The 25,188-nt window shown below is 36.7% G+C and overlaps 1 protein-coding gene across 2 annotated transcripts in view; it reads left to right on the plus strand.

Annotated features, from left to right (window-relative positions):
• The first annotated feature begins 300 nt into the window (after positions 1–300).
• abcc3 (ATP-binding cassette, sub-family C (CFTR/MRP), member 3) overlaps positions 301–25,188 on the plus strand; it is a 34,861-nt gene continuing 9,973 nt past the window's right edge. Inside the window, exons 1-20 of one of the 2 annotated variants that reach the window (XM_057055874.1) lie at positions 301–603; positions 7,909–8,085; positions 8,443–8,568; positions 8,924–9,061; positions 12,670–12,795; positions 12,971–13,032; positions 14,187–14,318; positions 16,702–16,953; positions 18,086–18,263; positions 18,358–18,519; positions 18,591–18,683; positions 18,864–19,067; positions 20,013–20,159; positions 20,240–20,327; positions 20,632–20,698; positions 20,783–20,909; positions 21,369–21,545; positions 21,941–22,108; positions 24,626–24,809; positions 24,897–25,002. In XM_057055874.1, coding sequence (XP_056911854.1) covers positions 568–603; positions 7,909–8,085; positions 8,443–8,568; positions 8,924–9,061; positions 12,670–12,795; positions 12,971–13,032; positions 14,187–14,318; positions 16,702–16,953; positions 18,086–18,263; positions 18,358–18,519; positions 18,591–18,683; positions 18,864–19,067; positions 20,013–20,159; positions 20,240–20,327; positions 20,632–20,698; positions 20,783–20,909; positions 21,369–21,545; positions 21,941–22,108; positions 24,626–24,809; positions 24,897–25,002 — 2,750 coding nt within the window. In that variant the 5' untranslated portion in view covers positions 301–567. The remainder of the gene's footprint in view (positions 604–7,908; positions 8,086–8,442; positions 8,569–8,923; positions 9,062–12,669; positions 12,796–12,970; positions 13,033–14,186; positions 14,319–16,701; positions 16,954–18,085; positions 18,264–18,357; positions 18,520–18,590; positions 18,684–18,863; positions 19,068–20,012; positions 20,160–20,239; positions 20,328–20,631; positions 20,699–20,782; positions 20,910–21,368; positions 21,546–21,940; positions 22,109–24,625; positions 24,810–24,896; positions 25,003–25,188) is intronic. The other variant, XM_057055882.1, reaches the window with a different exon arrangement.

Genomic DNA, 25,188 nt, shown 5'->3' on the forward strand with positions numbered 1-25,188 from the left:
GAATAACTAGTGAAATAGATGCAATGGAAGTCTGAATATGCTGAAGGAAATGTGATTCTTATGCTTGTCATCAAAGTAATAGCGTCTTGAACTCCTCATTTTTAAATGCCAGCGTCAGCAGAATTATTTTGCTGAACTGAAAAGCAAGTGAGGCTAAGTCAAAAACGTTTGAGGACGCTTCAAACCACGACTAGACGTGACAGCAAGATTATTTTCTTGAGTCACGGTAACTGTGCAAGTTACATCCGTGGAAGAGGCGTGGTCAGCGCCTGAGCCCCGCCTCTTACATGAGCGCTACCTCCAGTAGAAACCTCTCCGTCCACCTCTGCCTCAGCGCAGTCAGCGCGGAGTGTTTCCTGTTACTGGTCGGTCAGTCGGGCGGTAATATCTGTGTGCGCCCGAGTGAACTTAGCAAACCTGAGGCGACACCGTGACTTGTACCTCAATTTGGGGTATGTGACCGTGAGTGGCCTTACTTTTGTTGGTCCAGAATAGCGAGAAAGGGCCCGACCTGAGCGAAAGATTAACCACTCCCCCGTGGTTCCTGGTCTCCACGCCGTAACGGAGATGGAGAGCCTCTGCGGACAAGAGCTTCCTTTCTGGGTGAGTACATTTCTGTCAGCCTTGTGCTTGTGTCACTTTTTTTTAGCCATTGCAACAGATAATATGCCGCCGTGGTCTTCTCGTGGTCTACCTGCAAAGCCAGCGTTATGTCATGATTAGTTCCGTGTGTTCTCTTTCCGGGTGGTAAATTATAAGTATACTAACAACTATGGCGAACTATAAATAACCTCTTAATAGCATTTACGGTTTTTACAATCTCCCAATTAACGCCGTGTTACGTGCTTCCACTTTGTGCTTGAAGAAGTGGGTTATTGATTGAGGAAGAACAAAGATTGATATTAACACTACTGACATGATGTCTTAATGGAGTCAGGAGGCTGTAATTAATTTTATTTCAATTGATATTACTGTAGAGATTACCACGATTTACAGTAAAGGAAGTAGAGCTACTACACCGCCGTTGACATTTATATCTATTTGATCTATAGTTTAAACAAACAGGCAATAGGCAAATTGAACAGGTGTGATTCAGAGCATTCAGAGCTTCACTGAATGTTTTGCCAAGAGATGCATCAAGTTGTAAAGAGTGCAGTGCAAGAAACATGTCATGTCCAATAAACAAACGGAAAAATCCCGACGAATTACAGTGTTATAGTCATATTTTGCTCCTTAGCTCCAAGATCCCGATCTTTCCCTATTTAATGTGTATAGATTAGAGCTTCTTTGAGTCTGTTGTTTGTGTATGGCGGTATGTGTGTGTGTGTGTGTGTGTATGTATGTATGTATGTATGTGTGTGTTTTTCATAGTGCTGCCTGGGGGTAGTTTGTATTTATACTGTATAATACATGTTTATAATGTATTATATTTTTTTGTATTTGGTGTGTCAGTATTCTACCGCCCTGCAATGAATATGCATAATTTCAATTTATCAGCTTCAATTGACAGTCTCCTTTTTTTAGTAGATAAGTTATTGATGACCAGCATTTCTTTGTCAAGTTTAATCCTGTGACAAGTTTTAGTCTTCCTAAACATGTTCAGAAGCTGGAGATATGTGAAAAAGCATTATATTTTAAAATGCATTGACAATAAGGTCACATGTATACATTTTGAAATAAAAATTCAATATATATTTTCATATATATTGTTTTCATATATATATGTGTTTTCAAAATTCATAAAATTTTATCGACCCTTTGTATCTGATGCTACTATAATGCCATTTTTTTTCTGCAGCAACTGTATAAAACTGACTGCTAATGTTCTGACATTGCACGTACAATTCTTAACGTTAGTGAGTTACTCAACGTTATCGAGTTACAGTACATGATATATTATTTGCCTTATCACAATCTAATCTCATAATACAAACATCTCAAAATCCTAATATTCCGTGACAAAATTCACCACTTTTTGGATAAAAGTGTCGGAGTCAACCTGTGATGCTTTTTCGTCATGTGTGAAGAGCTCTGGCTGTAACATCACTATATTCAAGTGCTCTCAGGATTTATTGTTCCTAAAGGTTTAGATGAGGCTCTTTTGGAGTAGTATCATTCCTGTTCAGCCTCGCTTATTGTTTCCAAGGGTATATGAAGTTGGAACTCATAATTCCCACTTTAAATCTGAATCCTCCCATACTCCAAAGGGTCTGCACAAGCTGCATTCTACAAAAATCTTGACCACAATTGCCATTTTAAGGTTTCTGCAAAGTCTATGCATCTTTAATCTCTTGCATTTTCTTAGAAATAAAAGAACAAAACAAATCATATACTGTATGGTCTTTAAAAGTATTTCACTATGGTCAATGTTAGCATGCAAACATAATGGTATCTTTGTTCTGAAGCATTTTGCTGACACTTCACTAATTGAGATAAATATCTGTTTTTATTCTAAAAATTATCCATCACAAAATCTAAATACATTAAAATGCTTCATCTTTTCTATACATTATCTGTATAGATTAGAATAAAAAATATGATTACTTATTTTTCCAAATAAAATACTAAAGCATTATAGTGAGATTTAAAGTAGTTATTTTATTTTAATTCAGTTTTTACAGTTTACTTTTGACCTGTATGAATTGATGAAACCATGCAAATGCAAGATGCACAGGCTTGGTCCATTTGCATGTTGTGTTATCTGTGTTCTCTTTGTTTTGTCTTTGTATACAGAACTCTGCAAAACTAGTGCAGTACATGTGGATATCTGCATTTAAGATCTAAGTTACTACTCTTTAAAAACAGTTTTGAGGATTTTGTCCTGAAAGCACACTTTCAGTAATAATGCTGACATTACACTAGATTAACAGGAAGTTCTTTGTTTTTTTCTGTTGCAGTACATCATAACCATAGTACCCCTACTTTTTTGACTGCAGAGACAGTGACTAACTTTAAAAAACAGGGATATTTATTTACTTTTGTTTTTCTCAAAAGAACTTTAAAGTTTCTTAATCATTAAATCAATAAAGCATACAGGAAAACAACTGCTTGTAGCAAACAAAATGTATTTAGAATGGATATCACTGTCATCCAACAGTGCATACGTTCCATATTATCTGTGTTGGTTCGGCTGTTGACATTAGATAACAGTGGACAAGGAGAGTCGTACTGTCATTTTGAAAGAACCTATTTTGGCACTAATTTTGTACCTAGAAAAATGCAATCTAGCAACTTTGGAAGTATTGCACAACACTTCTTACTTCTCAATACAAAAAAATCTCTGTCCAGCACACCCCATCCTCATCAGGGTCCGCCAGTGTGCTAGTTATGTGACCATCCATGCATCCTGCTTTCTCAGACACAGTACTATAAGAGCACTTGATGGGTGTAACCAAACACACAAGCTAAGGAAAAGCTGGAACATTTAAAGACACAAGCACATTAAGTTCAGATAAATTGAAAAAAAATCAAAGGCTTATTTTTACATAGCTGAAGCTTAGTGCCAGCGAGATTACATTGTTTGTGCAACCTAGACGAGATTTATAACGGTTCCTCTTGTGAAAAGTGTCCTCCCCTTTCTGAAATACAACATTACACATTGAAATATCCAACTCTTATAATTGCTGTTGCAATGGCGCATTCAGTGCAACTATACTGCAACTACTAATAATCGTATTAGTAGTAATGGTTACCATATAAAACTGATTCCACAATTAATAATAATCAATAAAGACAGTAGCTTAAAATATATAAAAGGTCATTCACAAAGTAGTTGGGTTTGGTTGAGAGGAAGTCTAGAGGAACTTGTTTGTTTTAATTAGTTTGGATCTAGGTGGTGGAAGGTGTGGCAGCAGGGGAAAAGAAAGAGAACAACTCATACATAAGCGACATCTGAGAGCAATTCCATGCCTCTTTACTGCTCTATTTTCTTTTTACATAGTTTAGATTTTCATTACATTTCTTACATAAATCATGATCTGATTTGGTTATACCGTCTATAAGATGTAGTAACATTTCACTATGTATTGTTTTAAAACTTTATTTACATTTTCCCCTGTATGTCATTTACCAGCCTGTAATTCTACGATCTTTACTTAATAAACTCATAAATGACAGGTAATCAGGCTAAAACTAAATTGTTAAACTCAGTCTGTACATTAATCTCTTATTGCAGTTTGTGGAAATATCCAAATAGTGGAGAATCAGAACAGAAAATTAGATTGCTGAAATTTTATTTTACAATGTTAATGTGAATAGGTCTATGGAGACCAATTCATATGGCTCATTGGTCCCCTTTTTAAAGAAATGGCATCTTGTGTTATTATGGAACAAATTATGCTTTTGTAGATCCTAGATGAGTTGGTGTCAATCTTCAAACTAATATTTAAAACACCCCTCACAAAAGGGTTATAGGCACCTTTATCGGAGCCTTCATAGGAGTAGCACAGCTGTGAGTTTAGAGATGTACAAACTGTACAAAAATGTACAGTTTTCAGAGTGTTCCACAGATGTCAAACAATTTAGAGTAATGTCTTGTCCTTAGAAGCCTGATTACTAAGAACAATAAAGACATTAGCTAACAGGCATAGTAGAACGTTGGGTTTTAAGTTAATTAGTATAGCTGGAGTAGAATTACAGCTTTCCTTCCTCTGGGGCTCTGTCTTGGATATGGGAAACTTGAGACATTGAAAGTTATGTAATTTTATTTGTTGCACAGTATACGGTTTTAAAGATGAAATTTACTTTGTTATGTTCCAGCTCATCCTTTATGAATCTTTTAAATCCCTTTTTCCCAATATGTTTCTTCATTTGCAATGAAACTCCTGGGAAAAAGTTAGGCATTGACCAGAACTTGAAACCCTGACTAGCACATACTGAGGGTTGAGATGGTGCTTTAAGCTAGTTCATCAGTACAAATTCCTCCCTGCAATATATATAAATCACATGTGCTAATAATGGTTCCTTGGTTGCGTGCATTTTACTTGAATCCAGTGAGTGGTCCAGGGTGCTCTTCATTCCTGTTGGCCCTGCTCTCTCCTCGATCCACTGTTCATTAGCTACAATATTAGCACACTGGGTTGTGAATGCATTAAATGCTTTACAAAATCTAACATTCTTTCTATTTTTTTCCTGCCAAATAAATACTGTGTGTTAATTGAGCTCTTGTTCATTTGTGCTTCTATTGGGCTCTCTCCATACCCGTGACCGTTTATCCAGTGTATGATCACATGGTGTATCTGTTTTATGTGTTGCTAGAATTTGTATTCAATCATTGTGGAGGCAAATAATGTGCTGTTAAATTGACATGGGAAAGAAAGGACTGAAAACTGTGCACATTGCTCATGTTATAGTCCTCTTAGCAGCTGACGTGGGTTCAAATCCAGGTCAGGACAGTTATTGCTCGTCATCTCCCCTTCTACCCTGTGTTTCCTGTCTTTATCCAATAAAGGCTACAAATGACCAAAAATAAATCTTTAGAAATTGTACATGGCATTTAGCTCCTCTAATGATGCTTTCGCAATCAAATTCGGCCCCAGTAGTGCTTTACATCATTTATATTTTTACGGGGGGTAATGATCGCAGTAGTTCTGTGTCCCGAACATTAAAGTGTACATCACAGAGGTCCTGTGTGGATGCAGATATGAATCACATTTACCAATAATAATCACAGATTAAAATTTTTGGTGTATATTTTTTCCAAATTGAAGCAATGTTAGGTAGCTTAAAAATAAGTAAAATGTTAACATTTTCAGTATATATATATATATATATATATATATATATATATATATATATATATATATATATCTATATATATATATATATATATATATATATATATATATATATATATCAGCTTGTCTTATATGGTATATTTGAAATTATTTTTTTAGAATTTTAAACAGTACAATGGATGTTTTTGTTCCACAAAGTGACAGCATTTACAGCTGTCACCACTATGTAAATGGAATGGGTTCATTCAGAGTTTATGTGATCATCGGTTTGCGGTGTAGAAAACCTGGTAGAATACAATAAAGTAGAATATGTTGTAAGGTCGATTGAAAGTTTGAAACAGAAATTTAAAAGAAAAGAGGTTTGAAGAATTCTTTCTGGTGGTTTGTTACATATTGGCATATTGAGTGTATCAAGAGTAAGAATGTTTAGATTTTCAAAAGCAGAGAAGGGGCATTTTACAGCTGCCCCCACAGTCAACAAACCCACATGCCAGCATGAACAATCACTGAGTTCGTCATCAATCAGCCCTCACTTTTACATGTATGTAACCAGACTCATGAAGCAGATAGGTATTTGAAAAGAGTAGCTGGAGGTTGGCAGCTGTGTTTATCTTTGCTCTTTCTATGGGCGGGTTTCAACTGTGTTTGTTCAGAGGGGCCTCAATAAGTGCCAGAGCAGAATTTCACTATGATTCATTCATGTGGGCTGGAGTTTTCTTCTCTGAAGTTCTTTGAAGCACTCATTTTTTCTTTCTTTGCAGAATAAACAGACCATATACTTTCCAACAATGAAAATGCTCACCTCTGTGTAGTTGCTCATTAAATATACCATTTTTAAAAAAAAACTATACTTGCCTACTGACTTTACATTATTTTTTATTTTTTGTTGTTGTTTATAACTTGTCCAAAATATTTTAAAGTATAATCATAATCTAATGATCACACTATTGAACTGCGGACCACTTGCTTTACTTTTTGTTAGTGAGACTAAATTCTATTTGTATGAGATCATCAATAAACCTTAGAACTGAAGAGATTTTTTAGAGGTTAGATATGTTTACTGTATATTGACATGTTTTACAGTGTTTCAGAGCATATTAAGTTTGTCATGTTACATCAGTGATTAACCCAGCCAGTCAACTGTATGGAAGATAAGTGACAGTTTAGGAGTCATCAGTACCATATAAAAATGAATTTGAAAGAAAAGGAAACATATTTTTATCGTAGAACATTCATTGAATTACAAAAAAAATTTACAGCAAAAACATATTTTTACAGCTATACTCTATGTCATGGTTAATTCTTCGACTGACTGTTGTGTTTTTTCTATGACAGTAGCAGTAGCAGAAGCAGTTGTTGGGAGATGCTCTTCATCACATTACCCAGCAGTAGTTAAAAAGCTTATGTCAGACTTAAGCCTTAAGAAGATTTAGACCTTATTTACAGCATAGCCTGTAAGATTACACATAACACACTGTGTGTGTTATGGACAACGTTTTACATACATACATTAAAACAAACCGTACAAAACGTAGATATGGATGTTTCACATTCTTTAAGACCAGACATGATAAGGCTACAACCAAAGCAGTGAAATTGTATTATAAGATATCATTTGTATTTTAAAACACACAGTTTTCAAAATACATAAATGTGTTTTATTATCTCAATAATGAAACATATGTATTTATTAATGTTTAAATACAAATTAGTTATCTAAGCATATGCTGCAACCATATCATTAAACCAAAAAAACAAGTATTTCTACATGAGTTAATATTACTATTATATATCATGGTTATCCATACGTGGGGAAAGCTACTCTGTCTTTGTTAGCTGCTATATCAGTCATTAGCACCTGTAGGACTCAGCTATAAAGGTTTACTATTTCTTCAGAAATGCAGGCAAGTTAACCGACTGGTGAACTCTCTTCTTTCTTACATTTCTAGCACATAATCTTTATAAAGCATTAATAAAACTGTCTAAAATGTGGAAAAACAGGATCTTTCTGCTTCAAAAAGATGTTATCTAATCTCCTTTAAATGTTTACAAAAAAGAAACCCACTAGTGGAATGCATGTTTGTGTGGGTGCAGTATGTGTCATGAGTGCTGATGTGTGTCTGAAGAGGGACACTTACAGCAAGCTGAAACGGACCTTCTTGTGTTTTCACAGGTAGCCAATGAGACGCTCCACACAGACCGGCCTGACCTACCAGAGTGTTTCCAGCTCTCTGTCCTGTCATGGCTGCCATGCATCTATCTTTGGGCTGTCTGTCCCATCTACGTCTTTTATCTCAAAAGAAACAACAAAGGATACATTATGATGTCCATAATGAACAGATTCAAAACTGTGAGTGTACTGTGTTTTTTCATTTTGAAAGTTTGCTATGAAGAAACATTAAAATAATTCCTCTGGCTTGTCTAATTTATTTAAATGTAAATATAATTTATTAAATTGATGGTGTCCAAACCAGTTAGTTATGTATTATGATACCCTTCCTTCTACTAATAACCGTAATATGTAAAAAAGAAGACCCCTTACCCCTCCAGGCAGATTATTATTGTTATTATTATATTAATTCCTGCATTATTTTATTATTTTTTACATTTAGAAGTCACTTGAGAGGTTGCTCATCTTAAACATTAATTAAGCATTCTACACACAATTCACCACATGTCTCTGCGTTTTCCATCTTTTTGAGCTCAGGTATTTGGCTTGTTGTTATGGATTGTGTGTTGGATGGACCTCTTCTACACATTCCATGAGCTGCGTCAGGGTCACACCCAGCCTCCAATCTACTTTGTTACCCCGCTGGTTCTTGGTATGACCATGGTGAGGATGTAATGTTACTAAACTATATAACAAATTAATCAATGAATGGAGCAATTGAACACTTTCCCAGAAGAAAGGGTTTCAAAAGAAAGATTTTGTTGTTAAGCACAAGCTTTTCAAGAGGGCTGTAAGATTAAATTTATTCAGATAGAGCAGCAGTTTTGAGGTCTCTGTGGACTTCCAGAAACTAGTACTGCAGTCCCTTAAGTCCTGCATTTTATAAGGCAACAGCCAGAATAAAAGACTCTCTGAATCGTTTACCTTGCGTGCCCTCACTAATCTTGTTTTGGCAAAGCTAACTCATAGCTTCTCATCCTCTCACTGAATTATTTTCTCCATTCCTGTCCACTCTCAGCTCTTGGCCACATTTTTGATCCAGTTTGAGAGGTTACACGGGGTTCAGTCCTCAGGCGTCCTGTTCATCTTCTGGTTCATGTCTGTGCTGTGTGCCATCGTGCCTTTCCGCTCAAAGATCCTCCAAGCCTCCAGCCAGGTGAGACCACAGAACTATATTATATAATAATTAGCTCCAACCAAGTAATTTGATAAGACAACAGACATTCCATTAATGCTGGTAGAAAGTACAACAGCACTGGGACCTTTTTGGAAACATGATTAACATTACATCAGTTCACTAATAAAATGTGCTTCTATAAAATCAAGGTCACACGAGAACAAGTGCTGTTGTGTTAAATATCAGCAGATAATTGCAGATCACACACACACACACACATGTACACACGCGCGCACACACACACGTACACGTATATATATAGCTGCACTTTTTGCTCGCAGAATGATGATTTTGGTACTCAGTATGTCATAAATGTGAGCACATACACAAACACACACATACATACATAGAGAGAGAATATCTATAATCATAATAAAACACAGACAGAAAGTGAGATTTCACTAAGTTTCATGTGAAATCTTTTGTTTAGCGTGGATATACGACACTGGTTGGTCTTGTTTTTTCTCTTTATCCTTTCAGCTATTTGCTTCCTTTGTGCTTGTCTCTTTAACTGTATTTCATCTGTTAACTCAACCCAACCTTTCACACGCTTAGTTTTAGTCCATGAGGCATTGTGTGGCTTACAGTGCCTAAAATATTTGTAAAGGACTCCACACTAAGAGTAAATAACTGACCTGTTGTTAAACATATACTTCTCACCTATATTTCTTATCAGACCATTAACAACACATAATAACCGCATGGCTATTTAAAAAGATTGTTGATGTTAAAAGGCTCAATTAATGGGAAACATGCAATGATCAGCAGGAGCTTGGAGCCTGTGAAGACATCTGTAAATGGACACTACATGTTTGGCAGCCAGACAGGAATAGTTCCCCAAGTTCCCGATCAGTGTTTTGTGGCTTTTCATTTAAAAACATATCGAGAGTGCTTTTTGGACAAAATCTTCCACAAAAATAGACAGACTGGATTTTGTGAAAATGTTGATTGTTGAACATTTTAGCTTCTAGGACTGTGAAAATTAATTTTTCACACCAAAGTTAATTTAAAATGTTCTGTATGTGCATTTTTGTTGAGCACATAACTAATAGTAGATAATTCACGTTTAATCTCCTAACATCCAAATACCTGCTGTTAAATTATACTGTCCTAAATTTATATCAGGGCTTTTGCAGATTTGTACACTGCCATGCATCTCCCCAAGAATTTACAGCAATACAGCAATGCAGCAGTGGCAATTTAATTTCCCCCTTTTGCCGCCTTTTACACATTGAGTACACCAAGAAAAACTTCAATACATCTGGATATGTAGATATTCTCTTCAACTCCTTATCAAATCATTACAAGTCTTGTTCAGATGAACAAAGCAAATACAATAGAGACTATGACAAAATGATACTATGCCTGCATGTAGACTATGTCTTAAAGCTCCTGCTATAATAGTCATAAACCTGCTTCCGGTGATGTAATTTCCGGTTATCTTAGGTTTAATGAAACCTCACATTATTATACACAATAACGGCAATAAAATGCAGTCATAGGCAGATCTTAAATAGTAGTGTGATGTGAAACTCCCCACAAGTTGAATTATGCATCTCTTTGATGTGACTCACAACATTGATGGTTCCTGTTTGCTGTATTCCCTTATTGTGGACCAATTTGAGACAAGTATGCATGTAGTAATGTTTATTTGAATGAAATGTCTATGACATGACTGAAAATTACTGCATGCTACAGTAGAGCAAAAATGTATGGAATTGGATTTTTATAAAATTCCTTTTCCCAAATTTCCTCATCTACATTATTGGTAGGATCTATCTGGCAGATTTGCTACAATCTACAAACTATTTGACATAAATCTTAAATTATGTAATGAATAGTCTTACATTTCATTTCCTTAAATGGCCTTAGTGCCTTGCTTTATTATACTTAAATACATAAAAAACCTAATTATGTGACATGGTACAGTACAGTAAAAGCTAAAAGCCTTATTCTTTACTTTCAATGTTGAGACATGAACCAAAATCACAAAAGATATTAGCATTAAATCAACCAGAAATAGCTATTTTTAACAAAAATGTTGCCTTTGTATTTACGCAAAGACAATAGATGTGTCCGTCAGTGAGTCAGGAGCCAGTAGTTCTGGAAGTACATCCTTGAAAGTGTGTGTGTATGTGTGTAAAGGATGGAAACAAAAAAGGCTGCCATGGAAATATCTATGTAGGGATGACTGCAGTCAACAGCGAGAGATAATGAGAACACTGAATTAATCCTCTGGTGTTTAATGTACCCAGGTGACATTAGAAAGAAAACTTGTCTCACTGACAGCAATGACAAGCTCTGGTGCAAATGGCAGGAGTAGTCACACCATCCCCTGATGATGGAAATGTAAGAACAACTGTTCTGTTGTTTAAAGGTCAGGTGAACTGACACACTCAACTGTAAGTAGCAGGATTCCTCATGATGTGAAATCACCAGCAGGCTGTGATGTCATTCAGCTACAGGATGAAACAGACAGGTGGTGTCTGTGTAAATTCTCAGTCATCCAGGTCATTGTATCCAAGGTAGTTTTCTCTGTCAACTGGACTGGGTTTCTTCTCTTGAAGACGTTTCGCCTTCTATCCAGAAGGCTTCTTCAGTTCTGAAGTTCAGAACTGAAGAAGCCTTCAGTTCTGAAGCCTTCAGTTCTTCAAGAGAAGAAACCCAGTCCAGTTGACAGAGAAAACTACCTTGGAGACAGGTGGTGTGCTGAAGTCAACTTGTGCTTTCTCTGCAGTAATCATGTTGCAGAATATTAGCGCTGCAAAACCTGCCTATGAGAGCTCCATTGTGACCCCCCCCCCCCCCCCCCCCCCCCCCCGCCCCGCCACTGTTAACGATGGATGGATGGATGGATGGAATTGACCGTGATACATGGAAACATCTTGATTTATAATTTTAAATGTTTACCATGTATACCATGTTATTATACATTACACATTATGGTTTGTTCATCTACATCACTGCAAATACATTTCTGTTTTCCAGGTTACAAAACATGTATTACTATTCATTAGTCTATCGACTTATATTTATCAAATTTCCAGCAGGTTGTCTCCTATGACCATTGTTAATATATTTCCTTTTTTACAGCAACACCAGTTAAATACATAATACTTCTATTAGTACTCACCGTGATTACCCTGGATGCAAGAGAGTAAGGGTGATCTGCCAAAACTGTACTTTTGTGAATCTTAAAATCTGATTTTTATTTAAAGTGTAAACTGTTTTCATAGAATAGTCAGAGTACTATGGAAAAATATAGTTTGAAATTATACAAAATCAAGTTGAGAAAAGATTTAAAAATATTTATTTCCTGAAAACACCATCTTTCTGTCCATGTTAAATCTACTTTGTAAGGTTTATACCCTTTTTTTTATCTACCAGTATATTACCATAAGTGCTTACTTACTGTGAATACTTTCTTTCATAGCTAGAATGAATGTTTTTTTGATTTTTCAATAGAGGACCATTTAAGTAGAAGCTATAGCCATGATTAAGCTGCATAGTTGCACCCACATCACTTTACTGGCATTGTTATTGTCGCTCAACTATTTGTGAATGCCTGTCTTTGCTTTTCATTTCAGAGTGAAGTAACTGACAAACTGCGCTTTACAACATTTTACTTCTATTTTGGCCTCGTGGTCTGTGAGCTGATCCTGTGCTGTTTTAATGAGAAACCTCCACTTTTCTCTAATGTTGACACAGATCCAGTGAGTAAAAGACTTTCTGTTGTGTGGTTAAGTAAGTTTGTGTGCGTGTTTGTGCACACTGATGCTTGCATGTCACACAATCAGAACAGAGATCTTACAAACTGCTTAGAGATATGCTCCTTTTTGTCATTTAACCTCTACGGCCTGTTTTTCTGCATGTGCAATTTCTCCTCAGAATCCCTGCCCTGAATCCACAGCAGGTTTTCTCTCTACTATTACATTTTGGTGGTTCACAAGGTGGGTTCACACAGTTATCTGCAACTGTTCCCTGCAGAATATGTACTATATGTAATATTTATTATATGTACTTTATATGTAAAAAAAAAAAAAAGTCTTAGTTAAATGATAAGAATTCACATTTCAAAATGAATATTTGTTTGTTTTTTGAACTTTTATTTAAGAATATTCACATATGTTAGCATTGCTCCGCTAATTTATGTTGAAGTTTTGTCTCGTCTGGTCTCATCTTATTAATCGCTTTATCCCTTTCTGGGTCACGGGGAGGGAAGATTTGTGACAGTATATTTAATTAAATTCAAATTATAATCAAATAAAAAACTAATAACCAAACCATTATAAACTCCTAAAAAGAATGTTTTTCAGTGTTCTATCATCAAAGACAATATTTAAATAGAGCTAATCATTAGAGAGGGGTAGCGTAGAGTAGAGGTAACTATGGAGGTTGAAAAATGCAAACAATGTGCTTATAAAGACAATATTTTTTTTCAGTCTTTCTCCCTTTTGTTTGCAATGATGGGAATGTAGATAATTTCCAGTGAAATTTGATTGTCACCGTTGCTTGTCGGGTTAGGCCCTGGGATTCTGGAAAGCGCCTTGAAACAATTTTGATTGTACAAGACGCTACATAAATAAAGATTGATTGTCGAATGCAGATGATTATCCGGGAAAACTGCATCTCTGGGCAATGTACCTATTGTATATGCCAGTGCAGTTTTTTTGCATGATATTTTGCCCAGATATTGTTACAAGAACCATTTTGTAGAGTATATGTTAATAAATGGGTCCGCGGTACCTCAATCTGTAGGGGATAGAGCTAAGAAGTGAAGGGTTCTCGGTTGCAGACAAGTCATGTAAGATGTTCTGGTAGCAAGGGGAGTGCTGCTGAGGTACCCTTGAGCAACATACCAAATATAAGACTTGGCAATGAGCTGGTGACTCATTAAAGGGTGCACACTGGATTTGCCCATAAGCAACTGGGATAGGCTCCAGCATCCTCCCCTTGACCCTGAATGGAATATATTGACCAAGAAAAACGATTTCAGACTAAATGATTATTTGTCTCAAATAAATGTCATAAATAAATTACAATAAATGTCTCAGACAGTATATATATTAGCAGAATGATTAAAACTCATGCTTCTCTGTCTCAGTTTGGCCATTAGAGGTTACAAAATGCCTCTCGAAGCCAAAGATCTTTGGTCTCTCAACCCACGTGACAGCTCCAAACTGATGGTGCCCAAACTCCTTCGAGAATGGGAGAAGGAACAGACCAAAGCCAGAAGGTATGTCGTCTCCTTTTAAAAATATGCTGTATAGCTGATTGAAAGTGTACTTTAGAACCTGTGCAAAGACATCATTGCATTTAGACACAGCAAAGTGCAAAGTGCCTATATCTGGAAATTTTAAAATATAGACATTTAAAAATTAGTTTTATCCTCTGCAATATTAATGAATTGAATGACTTTAAATTAATTACTGACCAATGGTTCTGCAATATTTGTTTGTCATCTGCCATTGCACTGAATAGTTGCATTTTTGGTTTAGTTTGATGAAAAAAAATTGTAAAAGAATGATGGAGCATCTTATGAAAAAAAAGTATTTATTGCATTCTGTTTACTCACATTTTTTTGTAATCTTATCCAAAATACAGTGCAGGTTCACAAAAGACCATAACTATGGTCTTTAGTTAAATTCTAAGTTAGTTAAGGCAAGGTCTGCAACATATTCTGTTGAAACAGCTATAAAAACTGCTTAAGAATCTTTAGACCATCATGGGAGGAGGGAATAGGCTGATATTTTAGAGCAAAGGTGTCAAACTCAAATACCCAGTGGGCCAAAATTCAAAACTGTGACAAAGTCATGGGCTAACATTGATATTTATTGGAAAAAATCTTCCTCCAGCTATAACACGGAACCTTTTGATACGGACCCAAACTAGTCTTGCTCAACAACTGAACATGGAACAAGCAAAGCTTAACACAATACAATATATAAATTATTATTGCACACATGCAAAATCAAAATTCAAATTTAAAAACCACATCACTGGCAAGCTCAGGGACTTCCTCCTGCTGCTTTTTAGTTAGTTAGTCTCAGTGAGATGAGTCAAAAAAGGTGTTAAAATGGTTCCCAAAACGCTCAGATGAATGACATTAAGGTAATAGGGAGAGCATACAAGCACAAACACAATGAAAAGGTAGGGATAAACCCTGCAGGAATAGAGGAAAAAAAACTCAATCTAGTTTCTGCCATTAGTTTTGGGAAACGTTTTAACATTTCAAACAATTTATATGTCAAATATGATGTGGATGGTGTCTGCATGAATAAGGCACAGTCTCTAACCAACGTGTTAGATATGTGGTTTTTATCAGCAAAAGACCTGTTTTCTGTGAAAGCACAAAATGTTAAAATGTGGTTAGTTGATATTTTATAATGATAAAAGATCAGCTTCCTTTAGCAGAAACCAGGCCTTTTAATCACGTTTCTGTTTGGTGTTTAGACATTTCTGTAATGGAGAAATGTGACACTAATCAGGAAACAGGACTGCATGTATGACAATTTCCCTGAAATTCAGATTCATGGTTTTAGCTAAGTAACTGTATGCCAACTCAGATGTTTACAGAAAATGTCTATTTATTTATGATTTTATTGTGTATTTTTTTTCCATTTATTTTCTATTATTATTCAAGCTTTGAACCCAAGAGAACACTAGCTCATTCTTAGTATTAAGTACAAAAATCAAGCTAGTGATCCAATGGGTTAGCAATTCACTTGCCTTAGCCATTGCCTTTGAGTGAAACACTTTGTTGAAGATATTTATGAATGGATGCTGTCATTTTAAACAAAGTGCGAATTGTCAATGATGACAGTGACCCAGGTAGAAAGTGTGAAAACTCATGATGGTTTATGTGTATAATAAAAACAGTATATATATGCAGTAGTAACATGGTTTCATAACATAGGTTTCTTAAAGTTTATGATCAATCACCTTTGGCCTCAAATATCAAAGTCCCTCGGTAATCTGGATGGTCACCAAAATTTAATCATAGGTTCCATGGCTCAGTATCAACATTTCGCTTAAATTTAAGTAAAATCCATTTGTTACTTTTTGATTTATTTTGCTAAAAGTCAAATGCCGACTGTCACATCACCTCCTTGGTGGAAGTAATAAAGCCAGAAATTCAAGTGGAACTGAGAATTCAATTTGTCAATTTGTCTCATGTTTTCTTCTTTGTTGTGATCTGTCTTTGAATCAGACATGCCAGGTTCAATTAATATTTCTTGATAAATTCTACCTAATATTTGTAACATTTCTGATATCCAAAAACAAGTCATTTGTATATTCCAAACAGCAAAACTGCTTTAATTAACTTGGAAGTTGGAAGATGAATGCAATTAATACTCTCCTCATACTTACATTTGGCACCTCTATACAATTAAAAACACACATTAACAACGATACAAGATATCCCTGGGAAGTTAAGAGCATCAGTATTAAAGTATGAGTGCCACAAGTACCAAATTAACTCTATAATTTTAAAGTAATGGGAAAGTTATTAAAGGATTTGTATTTACCGGTATGTAATTCTTTCAATATGAGTTTTTATTTGCATTTTACCAATACTGTCCTTATGTGCAATAACAACCAGATTTCTATCTCTGCAGTAAACAGAATCCATCCAGCCATGCTACATATTCCAAGCCCCCACAGTCAGCCACCAATTATGTCCCCAACGGAGGAGAAAATGAAAGCAGCCCAGAAGAAGTGGAAGTGCTTCTATCCAAACAGAAAGCTTCCACTCACCAACCATCCTTCCTATGTGCCCTCATCAGAGCCTTTGGTCCTTATTTTCTGATTGGCTCTGCATTCAAGGTCCTGCAAGATGTCATCACTTTTATCAACCCCCAGCTACTCAGGTAAATAACAGTAAAAAGTGCTCAATCTCTGCCATCTTTGTTGCACCAAATTTGCTAGTTGCCAATACAAACTGGAGCAGCTACTCCAGTGTTCCCAAATTCTACTGTATTTTTTCTGAATGGTTTACTTGTAGAAACATTTGCATTATATGCTTCATTTGCATGCTCTAGCTGTTTAAATACACAGTATATTTTGGTTGTTGTATATGCTGCAAAACACAAGGAAGAGAGCAGATAGGCTTTTTCTTATCAGTGATGGCTGACCACATAGTTTCCTTGTATTTGCTATCCTTTTTTAAGAATTTAATCTCTTCAAGCCCAGTGGTGTTTGTACTATGGTAGTTTCCTTAGGTCTTATCTGTATATTTTGTGCCACCTAAAAAAAAAGTAGTTATTTCCGCAGAGGTTTTAAAAGTAATTACCGGTACATGTTTCCAGCTTTGCAGAGGCCTTTTGCTGTTTGCAAATATTATTATTAAACTCTGTGTTGCTTAGGGGATGAGCTGAGAATCCTGAAGTCCAAAAGCAATTGCCTCCAATTGGGGTCTGAGTTATTATGTGCTGTACTATGAAGAGTATAATGAGACATAAAAATTTTGCAAAATCTCCCATAATTCCTTAGGTTGCGTGTCCCTCTGAGAGCATAATTTTTTTGAACTTAGACAAATTTAATAAATATTGAGAGTAATACTGAAAACGCTGCATGGCCTTTCTTAATATGTGAAAAACAAACTTTTACATCCTGAGGAAATGATATGTTGTGCTGCTAAATAAATTCTGGTAAATAATTAATGTGTCCATCAATAAAAGCAAAAATTAATTAGGAATGAATAAACCACAGTGCCAAAACATATTAAATTATAAACAAAAATGCATGCACATATAGATGGTAGAATCTACAGAAAGTACTACTCTGCCAAATATTTGTGGTTAAGCTTACCGGTAATTCAACGGAATGGTTAGATCTGTCTAAAATGTGTGATTCTAAGTTTTTCTTTTTTTGATTAGCAATTTTAGGAAGATTTGATTGGTGATTTTATTTAAAACAAAAAAACATTACATATTGTATCTTTTTAAGCAATGCAGCTGCCTTTCTAACTCCACGTATGTGTTTCCTTTTTCACTCTTCCAGGATGCTGATCTCCTTTACCAAACAGAAAGATGCTCCTGACTGGTGGGGTTACTCTCTGGCTTTCCTCATGTTCTTTACAGCTATTTTGCAGACTCTCATCCTCCATCGCCACTTTCAGTACTGTTTTGTCACTGGGATGAATGTACGCACAGCTATCATTGGAGCTATCTACCGAAAGGTACACATAAAATTCTGGTCTATTCTGTTCTTCACATAGTCAATTAAAAAAATATATTGTTCATTTTGATTTTGTGTCCATCGTGGGTCTGCAGGCACTAGTGATAACAAATGCTGCCAAACGCTCCTCTACTGTTGGTGAGGTGGTCAACCTGATGTCAGTGGATGCACAGAGGTTTATGGATCTGACCACTTTTCTGAATATGTTATGGTCTGCTCCTCTGCAGATTTTTTTGGCACTTTATTTTCTGTGGCAGGTTTGTTTAGACTATACATGATTTCCTTTACCTCTGTATCCACTATGCTTCTAACTGTTGGATTTTTACAGAACCTTGGTCCTTCTGTGCTGGCTGGAGTGGCTGTCATGGTCATGCTTATCCCCTTAAATGCAGTAATTGCCATGAAGACTCGAGCCTTCCAGGTGCAGTCCTTTTTTAACAGATGAATGTCTAACTTTGATAGCATGATTAAATCCATAATTCCCAAGTTCCCATTTCAGATAATTTTGCTAAGATGAACTTCTTTGAGTTTTGCTATGTTTTCTGTTTAGTTTGGACCAAAATTAACAGTTATTTGTTATTCTCCTTCTTCTGTCACCCAGGTGGAACAGATGCAGTACAAAGACTCTCGCATCAAGCTGATGAATGAGATCCTCAATGGCATTAAAGTGCTGAAGCTTTATGCCTGGGAAAACTCATTTAAAGACAAAGTTCTTGCCATACGACAGAAGGAGCTAAATGTGCTCCGCAAGATGGCTTACCTTGGAGCTCTGTCCACCATGGCCTGGACCAGTGCTCCGTTTCTGGTAGGCTTAGTATAAATAAAGCTGACATCAGTGTTTGCAAAATGTATTCATATTTGGTAGCAGCTTGATTGACGGTCATGTTGCATCCAGCTAGCCTTCATATCATTTAACGGCGGTTACAATCCTGCAAGTGTCCATATGACGACGTTTGTGCTCTACATTACAAAAGTAGCTTTAAAAGGGTTTTTACTCTTAAAACCTGGTCTTAAAAAACTCCCTTTTTATGCTCTCTGTTGAATAGAATATTGTGAACAATTATATGTCATTGATAATTCAATCAACTTTCCGGGTAAATTGTATTAGGATTATAAATTCTAGAAATGTTTTATGGAAATACAAATGTTTATTCCTTTTTATCTTTTTTTTTTTAATTTGGCACAATACCTTGGGAATAGTGGCTTATTAATGGTAGTCATTTTGGATGTCTCAGTTGAAGATCCTAAGGTGTTTGTCCATCTGTGGATTGTCTCTTTCCTGCTAGTTTCTTAGTGTGTACAGTATATTATTTAACATATCTTTTTTAACTCACTTAAGATCCAGAGGTCTCAAATATCATGTAGAAAAATGTATTACACTTAGCTTGATAAAGTTAAGTGGGGTTTACCTACAGAATGAGTGAAGTATTGTTTACACATTCAATTATTTATAAGAAAATTTAAAAACCTACGTATTAGGTTTGCTACCCCTCAAATTAACTGCATAGCAACCAGGACATGCATGCTTAAATATAAAGCCTTTCGGAAACTTAAGGCAAAATATTTAGCTGATCTTCTAGCAGGTTCAATAGCTGCTAGGTAGCCATGGTAAATTAATGTCTTTGCATAATATCCACTTTTTGCTGCAGCATACATGAATACTGACCAAAATCATAAACCTCAGAATATGCTTTGTCCTTGCCTATGAAGAAATAATGTGCAAAAGATTATGCAAACTCCTTTCTTTCAGGTTGCAATGACAACATTTGCAGTGTATGTGAAAGTTGACGAAAACAACATTTTGGATGCTGAGAAGGCTTTCGTGTCGCTGTCACTCTTCAATATTCTCAGGTTTCCACTTAACATGCTTCCTCAAGTGATCAGCAGTATAGTGCAGGTGAAATTTTTCAGCCTTTCACACATCCTTTTACGTCTATCTTCTTTGGTAAATGTGGTATTTCTGTTTATTGTTTGTAGGCCAATGTGTCACTGAAGAGGATCCAATCATTCCTGAGTCATGAAGAGCTTGACCCAAATGCAATAGATCGCAAGAACACTGCCCAAGGTAACATTAACACAGACCCTCCTTTGATCAATGTTTGTCTTTCACGTGCCAGAAACTCTGAGAAACCTTTTCATTTCATAAGGTTTCTCACCGCCATGTTACAGTATATCATCCTGTTATTATGTGGACTCAATAAACTCAAGGTTTTACAACAAGTTTGAACCTTTCACCTAGTGCCTTTGCGCCTCAAGAGGTTTAGGATGACTAATAGTTCGGAAATGCTTTTTTGACCTTGATGCTCTTGGAATAAAGCGTTCTTTCATCGACTCAGAAGGTTTTCAAAACGTGACATGTCATTCAACAGACTTTTCGATAACAGTCGTCAATGGGAAATTCACGTGGGCTAAAGAGGATCCTCCAGCTCTGCATAGGTATGTGGCATGAAGTCACATTTTCTTTGTTTTGCACTTGTCATTGTTCTGTCAGAACTAGCACTAATCCTAATGTTTTTCTAGCATTAACTTGATGGTACCACAGGGCTCCCTGCTAGCAGTTGTGGGCCATGTTGGTTGTGGGAAATCCTCCCTCATTTCTGCTCTCCTGGGTGAAATGGAGAAACTGGAGGGAGAGGTCTCGATTCGGGTAGGAAATATCCCCTTATAAATCAGAAATTACCCAGCAAACCATTTTATCTTTTAGTTCCCCTTTTCCTACCATTAAAGATGATGCATGTTAGACACAAATGGTAAAACTCCAACCTGAAGCAGAACCTGAATAATGATTCCCATTAGATATGTTTTGGTTTAATAGGTTCACAGTTTAATGTCATTATATCATTTTTTCACATTATCAAATGACACCCAAACAGTTGGTTTTAAAAACACAAATAGTTTTCTTTAAAGACCACAATACGGTAATTTAAGCACAACTCAAATACCCCCCTCATTTTCATACCCACTGTGACAATTTAAGTACCGTAATTGACCCACATATAGGGTTGCAAAATACTGTGGCAGGAGCAGTAATCATCACTGTTATCTCCTACAGGGAAGTTCTGATTTCTAAGTAGTGTCAAGAGTGTTTTTGGGCTTCTTCTGTCAGGGTTCAGTGGCATACGTACCTCAACAAGCCTGGATACAGAACGCCACCTTGCGTGACAACATCCTATTTGGGGAAACGTACAATGAGCAGAAGTACTGCTGTGTTCTGGAGGCCTGTGCGCTGACTGCTGACTTGGAAGTTCTTCCTGGAGGAGACATGACTGAGATAGGCGAGAAGGTATTGATTTTATAACTATCAGATTCAATCTGTGACTGTACTGATGACAAAATTCTAATTATCCTAAATCTAATCCACAACTACACAATTTTCTGTTTTTTATTTTACAGTACAATTGACAAAATATACTTCCACTCTATTTGTTCTTTAGACAGCAAAAATATGACAGATAAACCCTTTAGAGTCTAAAGGGTTTATCTGTCATATTTAAAAATGATGAGTCTAAAGTTTAGACCCATCATTTTTGGTGATGCCAGTAAGGAAAAGTTCCATTCTCTTACTAAGTATCTACGTTTATAAAATGAAAATAATTCAATTTAACACATCTAATCTGTCGTCAATTTGTGTTCAGCAAGAGATTAATCCCAATCTGATTATAAATTTTCATTCTGCAGGGTATCAACCTGTCTGGTGGACAGAGACAGAGAGTCAGTCTGGCCCGAGCTTTATACAGTGACGCTGATGTATACCTGCTGGATGATCCACTGTCTGCTGTGGATGCTCATGTGTCCAAACATATCTTTGACAACCTCATTGGTCCAGAGGGAGTTCTAAAGGGAAAGGTCAGGAACAATTAAGTACGGTAGTAGAGAACATATCTAATGGCCGCTTTGTTTAAGTGATCGGTGCTCCTAGTGGTGCTTTATTATATGCTGCTTCATTAAAATTTCATTCATTGGTCAGCTGAGTCCGCACAACCCTGTAGTCCAGACTTGCATAGCTCACAATTATCACTCATGGACATTGCTATATCTTCTTTTTCCTTTCTAGTGCAAATTGAAATCAAGTGATAATTTCAATGACATCCCAACAGTATTTATAGGGATTTAAATTGATCAAATTAAATGCAATGTTCCCTTTCAATCAATTCACTCAATAAAACACACATTCTATAGCATCTTACTCCCTCATTTGGCCTGCTAAAGACAATGATGTTTACATTCCTTTTTACACAATTGACTTGTGGAGACGTATGTCAGCCCCCTGCACTTATATATTCGTGTCAGCACAGACATGATTCTGTGCTCTTTGCCTTGCTCAAAACATGTCCATGAATCAAGCTGTCTGGGTGTTGCTATTTAGCTTTGTCTTCATTACAGGCTACAGCCGACTTGATTTTAGCTTCACTTGCAGTTGGCGTTAGCGTTTTTTTCGGGTGTGGATTGATATTGCTTCCTGTTTCGCTATGAGTTTGGAACCTAAACATGGGAAGAAGTTTTCTCTTTGCCCCTTTCGTCAGGGGTGCATCTTCTCCCTGAACGAAGATCTTTAAATCTTAAAAGATCTCCGCAAGGCTTGTCTTGACTGTACTTGGTACAGCAGCCGTGGCTCAGCAGGACCCAGCTTTTTCCTCCTCAAAGGATTCAGCTTTGTCTCCGTCCAACAGCTTGGAGCCCCTGGTTGGAGATCCCGTGGAAAGCTGGAGAGACCACATGGAGTTTGCTAACAGGTTAGCCAAATATGAGCCAGACCCTCTGGATAGTGCTAGCCAGCCTCGACAGGGACCAGACGCCTTAGGACGACGATCTGCTGATCTTCAGCTTGGACATGCATGGGTTATCAAAGGATAAACAGCAAAAGTGATATTCCGAAAAGTATATTCCCTGCAGATGCAATGGTCATCCACGTCGACACATCCTTACTCTCACTGCTGTCGTGCAGTTGAAAATCTATCAGTCAATTGGCTATCTCCACCACAACAAAGGCTCTATTTGGTCTTCCACCCTTTGCCTCGTGTTTGGCACCATCGTGCTGTCAGTGGCTAGACTGTACCGGTAATCCCATCCATGCACTACAATTTTTCTACTTTGCAACTGGATTGCAGGCAGGCATGGCTCCTGCTTCCGAGTACTGGCACCATGCTCCAGACATATCAAGCTATGTGTTTGGCAGAGGTCAGAGTGGACACAGCCTCCTAATCTGTGCAGGTCTGCACCACTGCATCCTCCTGAGAGGTCAGAACCTATCTGTAGAGTTTGTCTGGTGAATATCCATCCTTGGATAAATGGCCACATGGCCTCAGTCATCCTACTTTTAGGATTGACTCAGGAGGGGTTTATGCAGCAGGGAGATGCTGCTACTCCTTGTTTGTTGGCACTAAAAAGGCTGTGTTTAAATTTTGTTCAGAAAGTCTGGAGAGGATTTTCATTTCCTTTACGCAGCCTCCCAACATTCCCACTCACACAAATGCCCCAGTGAACAGTGCCTGTTGTTGAACATTCATCTATAATGCAAGCTAAAATTACATGAAACCGTTTATTTTTTTTGAGGACCACAACTGCAAAGTGGGTGATGGCCTATTTAAGTTTCAGGACCATAGCTGAGCATGGCAGAGGATTTAAGGTGAACAGGCAATTCAATCAGACTGCAAAACATGACATAAATCCTTAAGGCTTAAAACTCTGCTTTTTTGATTGACCCACTCTTGCCCCTTTTACCATTTAGTAAATTATGCCAGCTTGATCCAGCAATCATCCACATGCGTTGAGTCACTACGAGCACTATGACTGACATCGGAGTTCACTTCTTCTTCATTCTCTCTGCGCTTAGGTTGTGTGGATGGTGGCTTTGATTATATTTGTCCGGGTCCTGAGATGAAGGGCACTATGCTGCTCTGGACTTGTTTCACTTTACCCTCGTTTTGCAATTTTTACCTAGCCATATTCTCATTTCCAGGTACGTATTTAATTTTGATATGTATACAGTGTATTGTAGCACCCTCGAAGTTTGGAGCACAAGGACTTATGGTGGTGTATGGATCAGACATATCAGAATTGCATCTATTCCCATCTTTTTGAACATACATGTATGTGTATCAACATGATGATGTTTCACACATATTGGTTGGTTTCTTCACTAAACTATCACTGAACTTTATCACATTTCCAGAGGGTATTTTGTTTTATCATCTGTTATCAGATTTTTACAGTATAACTTTTAATTCTTGCCCTCTGAGTTTCTGCTGCATGAGTATGTTTTTACAAGAAAAGGTCACTGTCTTCATAAATTGTAATATGGTATGTGTCTGTATTTAACAATCATTTTAATATAAATGTTTGTCTTTTGTTGCTTGAGTATAGACACGAATCCTTGTGACCCATGGCATAAGCTTCCTGCCTCAGGTGGACAACATCATGGTGCTGGTGGAAGGCCGGGTGTCAGAAATGGGGTCCTACCAAGAACTGCTCAATCAGAACGGTGCTTTTGCAGAGTTCCTCAGGAATTATTCCCTGGAAGACATCATAGAGGAAGATGTGATCACTGGTACTCCAGGAAGTTAATTACACATTGCTTTTTATTGTTGAGACAGTAGTAAATGTTAAAATAATGATTCATGGTGATTTTTTTCAGATGAGTTTGAAGAAGAGAAATTGTTCCCTGATGATGCCCTTAGCAACCACACAGACATGGTGGACAATGAACCTGCAATTAATGAAGAAAAGCGGAAATTCATCAGGTAGAGTACTGGTAATTATTTTAACTTATGTAGACTCATGAAAAGTTTTACATGCTGTTGAATACCTTAAATATGTACAGCTCATTGGGCAGCAGTTCTCAACTTGAATGTCTGAATTATTCTGTATATTTCTATTTTAAATCAACTGTTGTGGATTATACTAAATATGTAGCTGAAATTTCTGCA

This window comes from Takifugu flavidus, chromosome 1 (assembly GCF_003711565.1).
Source record: "Takifugu flavidus isolate HTHZ2018 chromosome 1, ASM371156v2, whole genome shotgun sequence".
Lineage (NCBI taxonomy): Eukaryota > Metazoa > Chordata > Actinopteri > Tetraodontiformes > Tetraodontidae > Takifugu > Takifugu flavidus.